Raw genomic sequence first — 12,795 nt, 5'->3', positions numbered from 1 at the left:
ACAAACATCAATCCAGTAAATGTTCATTCTACTGATAAAAGGTGGTTATGTTGAGTGAATAGGAAGCCAATTCTACAGATTTAGTAAAAACAGGTTTTAGATTTCATCATAAAGCGACTTTCCAGCTTTACTGGCCGAGTGTAACCTCATGTGCCGTGTATATGTAATTTTAGTCACATGGGGACACATAAGTAGAAATATCGAACTTCCAGTAATCAGTTGGATAGCATGTTGTTATGCATACATCCAAATTCTGTCATATTCAAACCCAGAGGTGATGTGACTCAGCGATTAAAACCACTTGACCATGGAAACCACTAGAACCAAGATTTGTAAATACTGAAAATATTACTTGAAAGAAAAAAAAAATTGTGAGTATTCTTTATTTTTTTCTATTTCTCAAAAGGTAAGGATAACAATAACACAAATTTGTAAATATAGCACTTAAAAGCAAGAAAAGAAAAAAATACTTGTAATAAATAAACAGTTACATATTATACAGCATGTGCAATTAAAATCACCTAACATTTGATGTGTTTTCTCATCAGGAATCATTACTATCTAAATACAGCACATATTATGACACAACACATCAGATCTCGTTAAGTAAGAAATTTCTCTATATTATCCAAAGACACAGTTCTCAAAAATCGTGGAGATTGTACAATTTACTACTATGAAGAATTCCTTCATTGTGTAGCAAATGTGATAATTAAAAATTTGCAATTAAAACTTGTATCATTGAAGGACTCGTTTATGTACTACATGTATAACATGTGCACCACAAATGTTCTGCACGTTCTGTATTTTGCACATACATTTATTATATTTACTACGTAAAAGTCATATTCGAACAATTACATTAAATGAACGTTCAAATACAAAGGTTCCTATTCTTCACAGTTTTCCTGGCATGGCAGCGTTTTTACTTGGCTTTTCCCTGGTTAGCGACTTTATCCATGGCGGCCTTGACGGCAGCCTCGTCGGCTAGGTAGTAATGTTTCACTGGCTTCATATCTTCGTTTAATTCATATACTAGTGGAATACCTGTAATATAAATCATAATTAATAAATACCTGCTAATATATTTACAACATATGTATATCATCTATACAAAAACTCTTCACTGAAAACATGGTGTTACATTAATATATTACAATATATAATATACATATCATCAATACAAAAACTATTGACTGAAAGAAATTCTAGTTCAACATTTTTCATTATAAGTCACTGAATTATGTTTTTATATAACCTTTCCACCCTCAATATCTTAAATGGATTCATCCAGCTTTCAATCAGGACAAAACCATTCATCATTTTTAGGGAAAATTTCAAATTATGTACTGACAGAACTGAACCAGGTTTGCGCTTGTTGCATAGTTAGAATCATTTGTCTTTTGTGTAAAAAAACAACAGTTAAACACATTGAAATTTTTGGTTGAATTTTACTTTGCATAGTATAAGCCATATGGCAAATTTCCAGCTTTATTGATGGAGAAAGACCTCAGATGCCTCTTAGTGCATTATTTCAAGCAGGAACAAGCACCTTAGTAAAACCATCAACATTTCGTAAGCTAGCTGGATAGCTTCCTTACATGAAAAAATCCAAAGTCCTTATCAAGATTCAATCTCACAGCAAAGAGGGGCAAGTAGTTTGAAGTCAACAACCTTAACCACTTGGCCACACATTGCAATTAAATAAAATTTACCTGTTGGTACATTAAGTTCAGTAATTTCATCATCAGACACATTATCTAAATACTTGATCAAAGCTCTCAGACTGTTTCCATGGGCTGAAATCAGTACCTTTTGTCCAGACTAGAAAAACAATACACAAAGAAAGGAAGTTAATTTCTATCAAAACTAAAAATACAACAGAAAGAAAAGTAGTAAAGTAGATTTCAAGCTGAATATTTAGATACAATGTGTAAAAGAAAGACTTTCTTTTATCCTTTTGAAATTTAACAGCAAGTATTAATTCTGTTTATTGTAGATTGCTTAACAAACCTCAGTTCTTGTAAAAAAATATACAAAAATGTTAAAATATGCACTCATAAACAAATGCTTTCTTACAAACCAATCAACTTTCTGCTTGAACTTTTAGACTGTTCATTGTTAATCTAAAAACATTTCGGAATCAAATTTTTAACAGTATTTACTTTGTCAATATAGAATGGAGATGAAAAGAAGCAAGCTGGCCTAGCTGAGCTCTAAACTGCTGGTATTAGTTTTTACATATTTAACTTAGTTTGATTGTGTTGGAAGCTATAAGCTTACTGAAACACTTTCAAATATGTTCCTGGAACCAACCAGTACTAAGCAATGAGTGTAAAGTTTCTTGCACAAGGAAACAATGGATTACACCTGAGGGGAATTGAATCTAAGCAGCCAGCGATCCTTAGATTACTAGTTTGATGTGTTAACCACTCAGCCATGCTGCCACTTTGGTTTTGACCAACACACAGTATCAAAACAGTCAACAAATATTTGAAGCAGTTTACAAACACACTGACTCGAATTAACAAACAGAGCTACAAACCTTGATTGTTGGAACAATGATGTCATGCCAGTATGGAAGTACTCTAGCTACAGTATCCTTCAAACATTCACACATTGGTACAACGGCCTTGTCATATTGCTGCAATAACAATGAAATAGATAACACAAATGGGAAAACATTTTCTGTGCTTCCTTATAGCATTTTAAGAAATGGTTCGGGACCATCCATTTTAGGAAAATCTTGTGGAAAAAAAAACTGCAAAAAAATAAGAACTGAAAAAGTTTGTGGACAGCAACAGGAATGCCAATATGACTTAACAAATCCTTAATATATTTTTCTGCAAAGAAAAGTCAAGCTTAAAAAATTCTTGTCAACAACCTTTTTATAGTCATTGGAAATTTCAAATATAATTTTGGGAAATATTATTTTTATATATATTTGCCATTCAAGACTATTCATTAAATTCTTGATTTTCAGATTCCAAAAGCACTCTTTGTGATATAAAGGTAAAAGAAAACTATTATAAATCAAAAGTTTTCTTGATTAAAAAAAAAATTCACCCATGTATGATGTATGAGAAAAAGTTGCTGTAAAACCATTAAACTCTATGAGCTTAAAAGAATTCTTTTTTAAAACTCTATGCTTAAACTTCAGATCTCTGGCAAAAATATGTTAGATCTAGTAAAAAATCTGATAGATACATTTTTTGAACATCCAAATACTTTTTTTTCCTCTGAACACTGGATTTCTGTTTGATCTTCACCAAAACTGCTCAATTCTCATAATTTGACTTCAAATAAATACATGTATAATTCAAATGAACTTTTATGAACTACAATTTATGGAACTTGAACCCTTAACCTGCCGAATTTCTTAAAATAAAATGGACTTATCCTTCTTCCATATTTGGAACTGTCCATTATCAATTTTGGGGATCATAATATGAAAATTTGAAATTTGAAAGCCAACAGTATAGGGCCTAGTCAGACTGTATGAATATGCAGTCTGGCCTGGCTCTATACAGATGTTAATCACTTTCTGTACCAGCAGTGTAAAGGTGAACAGTTTAGTGTTATTAAATCAAACAAACTTACTGCATATTTTGCCTCATTTGTAGCAGATCTAGCATCACCTGCTTCTAGTGCTGGTGGACGTGTGTCATACGATCGTCTCCAGACCTGTTCAAATAACAAACATAAAAAGTTATACCTTGTTCTTTTGTTTGGTTTTTACAGCTCAAGAACACAATGTATAAGCTTAGGCTACATTCTTTGTTTAATACACAATATTTCACTTTTAAATATATTTTCAAAACTTTCATGAAAATAAGCATTAATCTGGAGATATGCTGCTTTAAGTTAAACTTGACATAAACTATCACCTTGACTTGGGCTTCTCCGTGTTTGGCAGCAGTTTCAGACTTGTTCAGACCTTGAAGTCCACCGTAATGGCGTTCATTCAGTCTCCAGTGTCGCACAACTGGTATCCAGTGCATGTCAAGTTCATCTTGTACGAAAAACAAGGTCTTTAGTGCACGTTTCAACACACTTGTGTAAGCTATATCAAATGTGTAGTTCTTCTCTTTAAGCATCTGAAAAAGAAAGTTCAATATCAATAAAATGTCAATTCACACCAGTGCAAGATCTTTTAAAGCTACATTAAATAAATATGTTAAAATATTTTTGCCGACGGCCTAAAAACCAAGCATTCTACAGTTTCATTAACCTTTTTAACAGTATCGTTGTAAATCTCATCAAATATTGTTCATAAATTAGGATTTTAAATGGAAAACCCCACGGTAACACTAAAGTTCGTATACGAATTTTAACATGCAAATGAAGACTATAATCAGCTCATGTATGCGCTACGTCACGGTGTTAAAGGTGCTATCCGGAACACAGCAAATATAAGATTTTCTTGTGCAAACACACTTTTACCGTTTAAGCTTCATGATGCACTAGGCCTGTGGTTCAGAAAAAATAATCATCTCATAAAAAAGATTAAATTTGTATGAAAATATCTGTTACAATGCGTAAATATACCGTTAAATTAGGACTGCTACTTATAGTCATGTTTGTTGATTTAATAACGGTGTACGGATGATCTGAAGGCGGAAAAAAAATAGGAGAGAAATATGTCCCAGACACTGCAATTAGGAATAGAGCAATAGACCAATAGATATTTGACTCAAATATGGTATTTACACAACATACAGTACAATCATGTATAACTATATGAAAACAAAATGTATACAAGTACATTCTGGCAACTAGAAATTGCCAGTTATTTGACACACAGAGAAAAAGTAAATCTGTAATTTGACACACAAAGGAAAGGGAAATCTGACTTAAAGTTCAAACATTGCTAACAAGTGCAACGTCATACTTACCTAACACCAATATAATGTACATGTAGTTATTATTATGTTACATAACGTTTACCTATACCCTATTTCTATGTTGGGGTTACAGAAAGTAGAATAACCGCCATCCTACAATTACCTATTACCATGCATTGATATACTGCTGATTACAGAGAAATCTCTGTAAAAACAACAGCATCTCTTGGATATGTTCCAGTCATTGTAGTATATTACTGTCAGTAAAAATCTTTATGACTGGATGGCGTTACAAAATCAATTAATTGTTTCATTTCCTTTCTGGATGAATAAAAAAGCTATCCGCCTTCTTAGTGCAGTAACTGGTTAACTGAACTTAACTTGTATCAAATTTAGAGGAACTTAACCCGTTACTGCAATAAGGTGATGATTAACAGTACATAGTTTTGTCAATGTGTATTACACAGAAATGATGAGCATTTTTTAAATAACCATGTTAAACCTTATCAAAGAGTGTCAACTTGTAGAAAATCTTGCATAATGAAATAATAGAGGAACATACTAAAGTTTTGTTAGAGCTATGATAATTATGGAATTCCCATAATAATACCTAAAATTTGAAAATTTAGTTACCTAATGAATAATGCATAGAGGAACTGGATATTCAAGTTTTTTTCTATAGATATGGGGTTTATTTTCATCAAGTGGTATGAAAATAACCAGTAACCACAAGTAAAATACATGTTAGATAATTTTCATACCAAAAGTTAAGATAAAAATAAATCCAAATTGAATTTTCTGTTTATTTTTTACTTTTTCTCTTTTTTGACCATACGGTTCACTGCAAAGCAATTCAGCTTAACTCAGACAGCACAAATTGACATTAATTAATGCATAAAATACGTAAAATATACAGATATAACATACAGTATACTTTAAATTTTAAAGTTCTGGAATAACGGTGTAACGGGAAATGTCATCGCTCAAAAGGAGGCCAATTCAATCATCGGTTTACTAAGGAAATGAAATGTAAACATTATATTGATTCAAAATTAATAGGAAAACATATTCATTTAATTTGGTAATTTTAATAAGTCAATAAATTATCTTGACCTAAAGCAAAGAAATATCTCAGAGAATCTTGTAGGACTGAAAATCTCAGCTCTTTATATGTGTAAAAATGTATTTTTAGCATCTTTGACCTTGACCTACTGACCCTAAATCCAGAGGAAGAAGACCAAACAAGGTATCTTCCTACCAAATATGAAAAACATCAGTCAATAAAGAAAGGCAGACAATGAATAAAGACTGTATAAGAAAATGTGTAAAAATCTATTAAGGCACCTTTGACCTTGACCCACTGACCCCTAACTCAATCAAAAGGAAGACCACGCAAGTTATCTTGCTAACAAATCTATTTTTGGCAACCAGGTTATCTTGATCTTGACCCAAATGGCCAATAACTTAACCCAAAGGAAAAGGTCAAGTGGACCTACCTAGGCAAATCCATATTAAATATAAAAGACATCCATTTATTTATAAATTAAATGTATAAATTTATTTTTTTACAGTTACCTTGTCCTTGACACAAGTGACCCCTTACTCCACAAAAAGTTAGAGGGCCATTGAAGGTATAATATATCTACCAAATATGGAAGATATCATCAAATAATTTGATAAATGAAGAAATCAATAGAATTTAACAAAACTCCAACTTGCCAGAATAGGTTAACCATACCAGGCCCCATTTTCAAGATGATTAAAAGGTAACTTACTGAAAAATAGATGGCACACTTGGTGTACGGACATAATCCCCTGCGGACAAAATCCCCTTCATGTATTTTTGTATATCTGGACAAAATCCCCTCCATGGGTGGACATAATCCCCTGCATTTGTGAAATTTTGAAGTGGACAAAATCCCCTTCATAAAATTGCTACCTAGGATAAAATCCCCCTCAGATGAATTTTCAGTTTATAGCGTGGGTATGAGAGTAACATACTGCATTATGCTGTGTGGTAAATATCGTAATGTATAAATAAAAAGAAAATATTTCAGCAGAAAAGCACATTCAATTAGCACATTTAATGACATTAAAATTGCTTTCTTAAAGCATTCATAACAATCAATCAAGTATTGCAGTGATCTTGGTTTGATTAAATTATCACTCTTTCATCAATAGAAATTTAACAATGGATAATATGTATCAATTAGAAGTATCAACTTATACAATCAATGAAACAATTTTGGCTAATAAAAATGTTTTTGACATACTAATAAATTTAAAACAATTAAAGAAATTGCCTAATCAAATAAGTGTTATGCAGTTGATAATTTAAACTTCCTAAACTAAATAAAGGTTAACTATTGATACAGTTATAAATAAAAAAACAACAAAAATTCATTATTCATCAATTTTTAGGGAGTATAATAATACATTATTCATCAATTTTTATGGAGCATAATAATACATTAGAAACCTATGAAACAAGGGGATTTTGTCCGGGTAGTGAAGGGGATTTTGTCCAGCCTTGCAAAAACACGAAGGGGATTATGTCCACCCATGAAGGGGATTTTGTCCGGGTATGCGAAGGGGATTTTGTCCGAAAGGGGATTATGTCTGCACACTTATATAACTTGGTTATATCATATATTTTGTATTGGTAAGTAAGTGTAGAATTATGAAGCCATTAGTCTCTTTTGTGTTATATGTGCAGGTGAATACTCGTAAATACACCGATTGAAAGTTTCAAACTAGCAGGCGACAGCTATTCTTATCAGTAGAATTGAGAATAAAGATATGGGGTTGCGTATCTCACTGTATATTAATTATCCTAAGATGCTGATAACATGTTGATATCAGATAGATTTTCCCAGACATTTTAGTAATACACAAGAACTGTTGACACTGATTGATAAAGATAATGATGATTGACACTTCTAGCGAACAAAACCATCTCAAGCCAGGGCACTAGGCACCTTTTGAGGACAGGTACCCATACCCTAAGGAAGGGTATTTTTGCGTCGTTTTAAGGCAAAATCCGGAATTTTATGTAATTATGTATTTAGTGTATTTTTTTCACATTTACTTATCACACTTTTTCTTAACATTGGTTTCAATAGTTAGTAATTTCCTACCATTGAAATCAATAACTTAAGTATATTTTTTTGATGTAGACTAACAAATAAAACAAATTATTTTAAGTTGATTTATTTTAGAATTTGGAGGAGATATTTTTCTGAGATTGGGGAAAAATACATATGATTTTGAGAGGGGAATGGCTGGGTTCTCGGGGACGCTTATTTCGGCGTCCCGGTATGCATGTTTATTACAGCTGGACGCAAATATTTCAGAGCAAGGATTCCACATACGCTTAATTTTGCCTGGGGACGCATAAACATTACCGATTTCACAAATACGTCTGCGCGTGTCTGTCTATAGGTAGGCGGTCCTATGCACATCGACCCGTGAAGCGATTAGCCAATCAGCGATAACGCTTTCGATCATTGATCAGACTAATCGTCACCTTGGAGCAAAAAGTAATGTAACTGACATGTTTTGAGAAAATCACTTTTTGTCATTATTTGGTTAGAAATACAAACTTTCACCAGTCTCTGAAGTTTAGAAGCTGAATTTTGATAAAAAATGACTTTTTTGGCATAAAAATAAAAAATGTAAGTGCAGCTTCAGAATTTGTTGGTGCAAAAACTACAGTAAGTACACTTACATGAGTTTTTGCGCCAATGTTTATACAGATAAGTTGAAAATAATTTGATGCAAAAAGTATTGTAACTGCATTAAAATATTTCACTACTGCATTATTAAATAGCAAAATTATTTCTAAAATACAAATTTTATATATAAATCTACTTTAGGAAACTAACATTTAAAGAAAATGTTTCATTTTAATTTAACAACAAACAATATAGCTAGGAATATTTCAGTATTCAAATTTTGTTGATATTTTTAAATGATTCAAGTAATATAAGAGCTGTCATTGATTCGGTGGAAAAACAAATTGATGAAAAAATTTTGATGATACACAGATATATTGATAATTACGTACTACTTTTCCATAATTGCTTAAATTCTTTCAGTAAAAACATGGTCTTTTCATAAATGTGTCCTGTTTCAAACAAATGCCCATTGCATTATTTTTGCTAACAATTTTTTGTCATCACTGCCATGAAATATGCTTCTGTATATGTTTTGGTTGAATTTTCATAATTTCTAGACATTAAATTATTAAATCAAAATTATCGATTTTCTAAAATGTGTACTGATCAACAATTATCAACGATACACATCAATATCATTTCTATTGATGACAGCTCTAAGTAATTTTTTTTTTCAATTGTTTACTCAATTATTTATTATAAAAATTAAGAAAAAACTTGCTTAAAAGATTTACATTCTTATTGCATTATATTAGGACAACAGTTACTGTATTATAAAAATGTAACTGCAATTTCACTGTTTATAGCCCTGGAAAGAAACAGTTGGTAACATTGGTTTATCTTTTCTATTTTAATTTCTATAAAAACATGGCAGACAAAGACATGTAATCTGTTTCAATAATATATTGGTCAAAACCATAATTGCTAGTATGTTAAGTCTAATGTGGTGCATCTACAACTCCCATACATTCATACATATAGAACGGGGTCTATTATCAAAAATTAGAATGACTCAGTTCATTCTCTATGTCGTGCATGTTAAAACACTTTAATTAACAGAAAATCTCAATTTTCAAAGACCCAAACTACATTATGTCACAAAAATTAGTCTGAATTTTTATATAAAATCAAAGCTATTAAACAATGATAGTGATATGGCGTATAAATTGTTTAAAGGTTGGTGGCAGGAAATAAGACAATTTGAACTCAATATATCAAAATTTGAAAAGAAGAAGCAATGAAAACAAAATTATTTATTAAAAATTAAAGTCTGTTCATGAGATATAATATAAAAGGATCTCACTGGATATGTTGGAGAAGAAAAGTTTAGTATTCTTAGCAGGTTCATCCAAATTCCTACATCCAACAAAAATGTTCAGCTACATCCAACAAAAAAGTTCAGAAAAGTTCAGGATTCCTAATGGTTTTATCCAAAATATCAAAGTCTACATCCCTGTGATGGTTTGCTATTATTGAGACAAAGAGGTTATTATGGATCTCCGAATACCCCTTTTAATACCTAATACATAAATAAACTGTACCATTAGAAAATGACAACAGTCAAAAACATGGTTTAATAAGTTGTCACGTACTTCACTTCAGTGTTGTTATGTTTTTTCTGGTCCTCTGTAATCATTGATTCCAGTACTTTTAAGTGTTGAAAATTGAGTACAGCTTAAGTCGGTGCTAGGGGGCGTGAAGGATGTTGCACTTTTCGTTATTGCTCATGTACAGACTTAATCAAGTGAGTCTGCAGTTTTCATGTAATTTTGTTGTGATTAATGCTTACATTTACTTTGAAATTAAAAAAAACTGCTTTGGATTTACTGTTACTGTTTAAAATTAATTTCAAAATATTCAGTTTTTAAACTTCCTTTCATATGTTTAATGTATTAAATGTGGTTCATAATCCACAATGACCTATTTTAAACAAACCTTACAATTAATTTGTTTGTAATAAACATCTTTCAATGTCTATGCAATGCAGTAACTTCGATACTTAAAATTAAAGTTAGTGCAAAAACTATGGTAAGTGCACTTACATCACTTTTTGCATTTAAAATCACAGTGCAAAAAGTCATGTAAGTGTAGAAGAATGTCTAATTACTTTTTATCCATAAATGAATAATTGTAATGTTTAAAACCAATTTAATAATACTTATTAATGATATTTTAACATTATTGTCTGGAATTAAAAGGCTTTACTCAAAATGAACAAATCAGTTTTTTGTGTCTCCTGTAAAATTTCAAAAATGTCAGTTACAGTACTTTTTGCGCCAAGGTGACGTAATGTATGTACACGCGCTGTAGGTGTAATTACCAGATATAACACGAGATGATAATTTTATATACTTGATCAACAGTTAATTGGAAATTAGCAAATTTTACCGACAAAAGGATAAAAATATTGACTAATTACGCCGCAAATTTAAAGACTGTTTTCTCAAATTACAAATGAGTGTAATTTTGAATTATTGTCGAATATTTTCGACATTTTGGCATTTTCTAGGCAAAATTTTGCTTTCGTTTCATTCTTGCAAAAACGTTCTATAAGAGTATTAAGAATTTGAGATATTGTGACGAAATTCCAGGACAACAAACCAAAATACACATACGCTTTTCTTTGATATTTAGATTTTATCCGAAAATTGATCCCGAACATCGGCAATTTCACTTCGCCAGAAACCCTAAAATTTCGCAAAAATTCTCTGTTTCCAAGCCAAACATGTGAATGAATTGTTCCTTTATTATTCAATCAACATTAAATCTTTAAATATCGATCTTCAATTTGCCCCCTTTTGAAGATATTTGCTAAAATAATTGTCGATCGGATGAATCTCTTACACACTGTGTGAAGCTGTACACGATTTTCCTATTCATTCCGCTAAACGCTGCCTATATACATTTACGGTTTTTTTACAAATATAAACTTTTTGTCTTTAGAGTGGACTTATTTTACCAGAATAAAATTTGATTTGGTATAAAAGTGAAAAATAAAAAACGATTTCCATGTGTTGATGCATTATAATGAAATAATTTCAAAATAAATATTAACAACAAAACAATAATTATACTATGTAGTTCAGAGTTTGTTGTGAATAACTATAAACTTTGAAAGTCTCTTGAAGATTCAAAATATCAGCAATGCTATTGTGAGCATTAAATTACTAAACTGTAACATATTAATTGCGACACACTTTTGGACTCCAACTTTTTCAGGGTTGGGAGTCCATGGACTCTATGTTTTAAAGTCCTAGTGAGAACCCTCGAATGGTACCCATATTCGGCCCCAAAAACGACCAAACAAGTGCCCTGCAAGCACTTGTCTCAAGCATCTGTGTATTAAGAAGAGTGATGTGAAATTAAATCTTGTAACAAATTCTGATTTTAATTATCATCTAGCTTGATAGTTTGATCTGCGCACTTGTAATCGTCAATATTTGATTTTTTCTATTTCCGTTGTGGAGCAGACAATAGCTTCAAAAATGCCTGAACTTAAAATAAATGAGTACGTCTAATTGTTAGGCGAATGCATGTCCCCCACATTTTTTTCAAATCCCCCACATTTTTCAGGTGAGTGGGGGACAATCCCCCATTATTTTGAAATTCTAGATGCAACACTGATGTTTCACTCATTCACATTCATTGAGACAACAAGTTGGCAACTAAATAACTATGTGACATAAAAAAACAGATATTGCACACACATAATTCATTTTGTTCAAAATTATTCTTAAAACTCAACTCAATTCAAAATGGGTCGAAACATGCTGAGAACGAAACTAAGTGAAATTACCTTTCCAGCATTCTTTGCTTCCTGGACACCTAACTCTGAAAGATCTGCATCGAACCATCCACAAAACCTGTTTTCCTTGTTATATTCGCTTTCACCATGCCTCACTAGAACAACTGTGTATTTAGTAGCCATTATTACTGCCTTTCAGCAAATTCTGTCAACTGACCTTCGCCGGTAAAAAAAATAGGCTGTGACTAAAAAAAGGATTGGAGCACCACACTAAATACCGTATTCCGGTATATACCGGACAAGGCGCTTGAATCGTAAAATGCCAAAATCTTGCTTTTTTACGCAACGGAATGAACTTTAATAGGTCTAATTCATCTTTTCACACTGATTTATGTATGATAATGCATGAAAAATGTTAAAATCAGCGAAAAAAACGATATTTGTCTATTTTGTGATCATGATTTCTGCAAGCGTCTAGAGGTACTGCTCCAATCCTGTATTGAGCTAAATCCACAAACTCCTCACAGCG

The 12,795-nt window shown here is 31.6% G+C and overlaps 1 protein-coding gene across 1 annotated transcript; it reads right to left on the bottom strand.

Moving 5' to 3' along the window:
- Nucleotides 1-367: 367 nt before the first annotated feature.
- Nucleotides 368-12,499, bottom strand: LOC132758462 (probable phosphoglycerate mutase). Its single transcript, XM_060750137.1, has 6 exons — nucleotides 12,318-12,499; nucleotides 3,888-4,097; nucleotides 3,601-3,684; nucleotides 2,546-2,644; nucleotides 1,716-1,824; nucleotides 368-1,047 (listed from the first exon to the last, which is right to left on the bottom strand). Exons 1-6 carry the CDS (start codon nucleotides 12,447-12,449, stop codon nucleotides 926-928), a joined length of 756 nt encoding a protein of 251 aa, XP_060606120.1. The 5' UTR covers nucleotides 12,450-12,499; the 3' UTR covers nucleotides 368-925.
- Nucleotides 12,500-12,795: the final 296 nt, after the last annotated feature.

Source organism: Ruditapes philippinarum, unplaced genomic scaffold (genome assembly GCF_026571515.1).
Source record: "Ruditapes philippinarum isolate M1 unplaced genomic scaffold, ASM2657151v2 ctg10380_1_1_1_1, whole genome shotgun sequence".
Classification (NCBI taxonomy): Eukaryota; Metazoa; Mollusca; class Bivalvia; order Venerida; family Veneridae; genus Ruditapes; species Ruditapes philippinarum.
The sequence above is the reverse complement of the archived record's forward strand: the minus strand, read 5'-3'. Positions and strand labels throughout refer to the sequence as shown.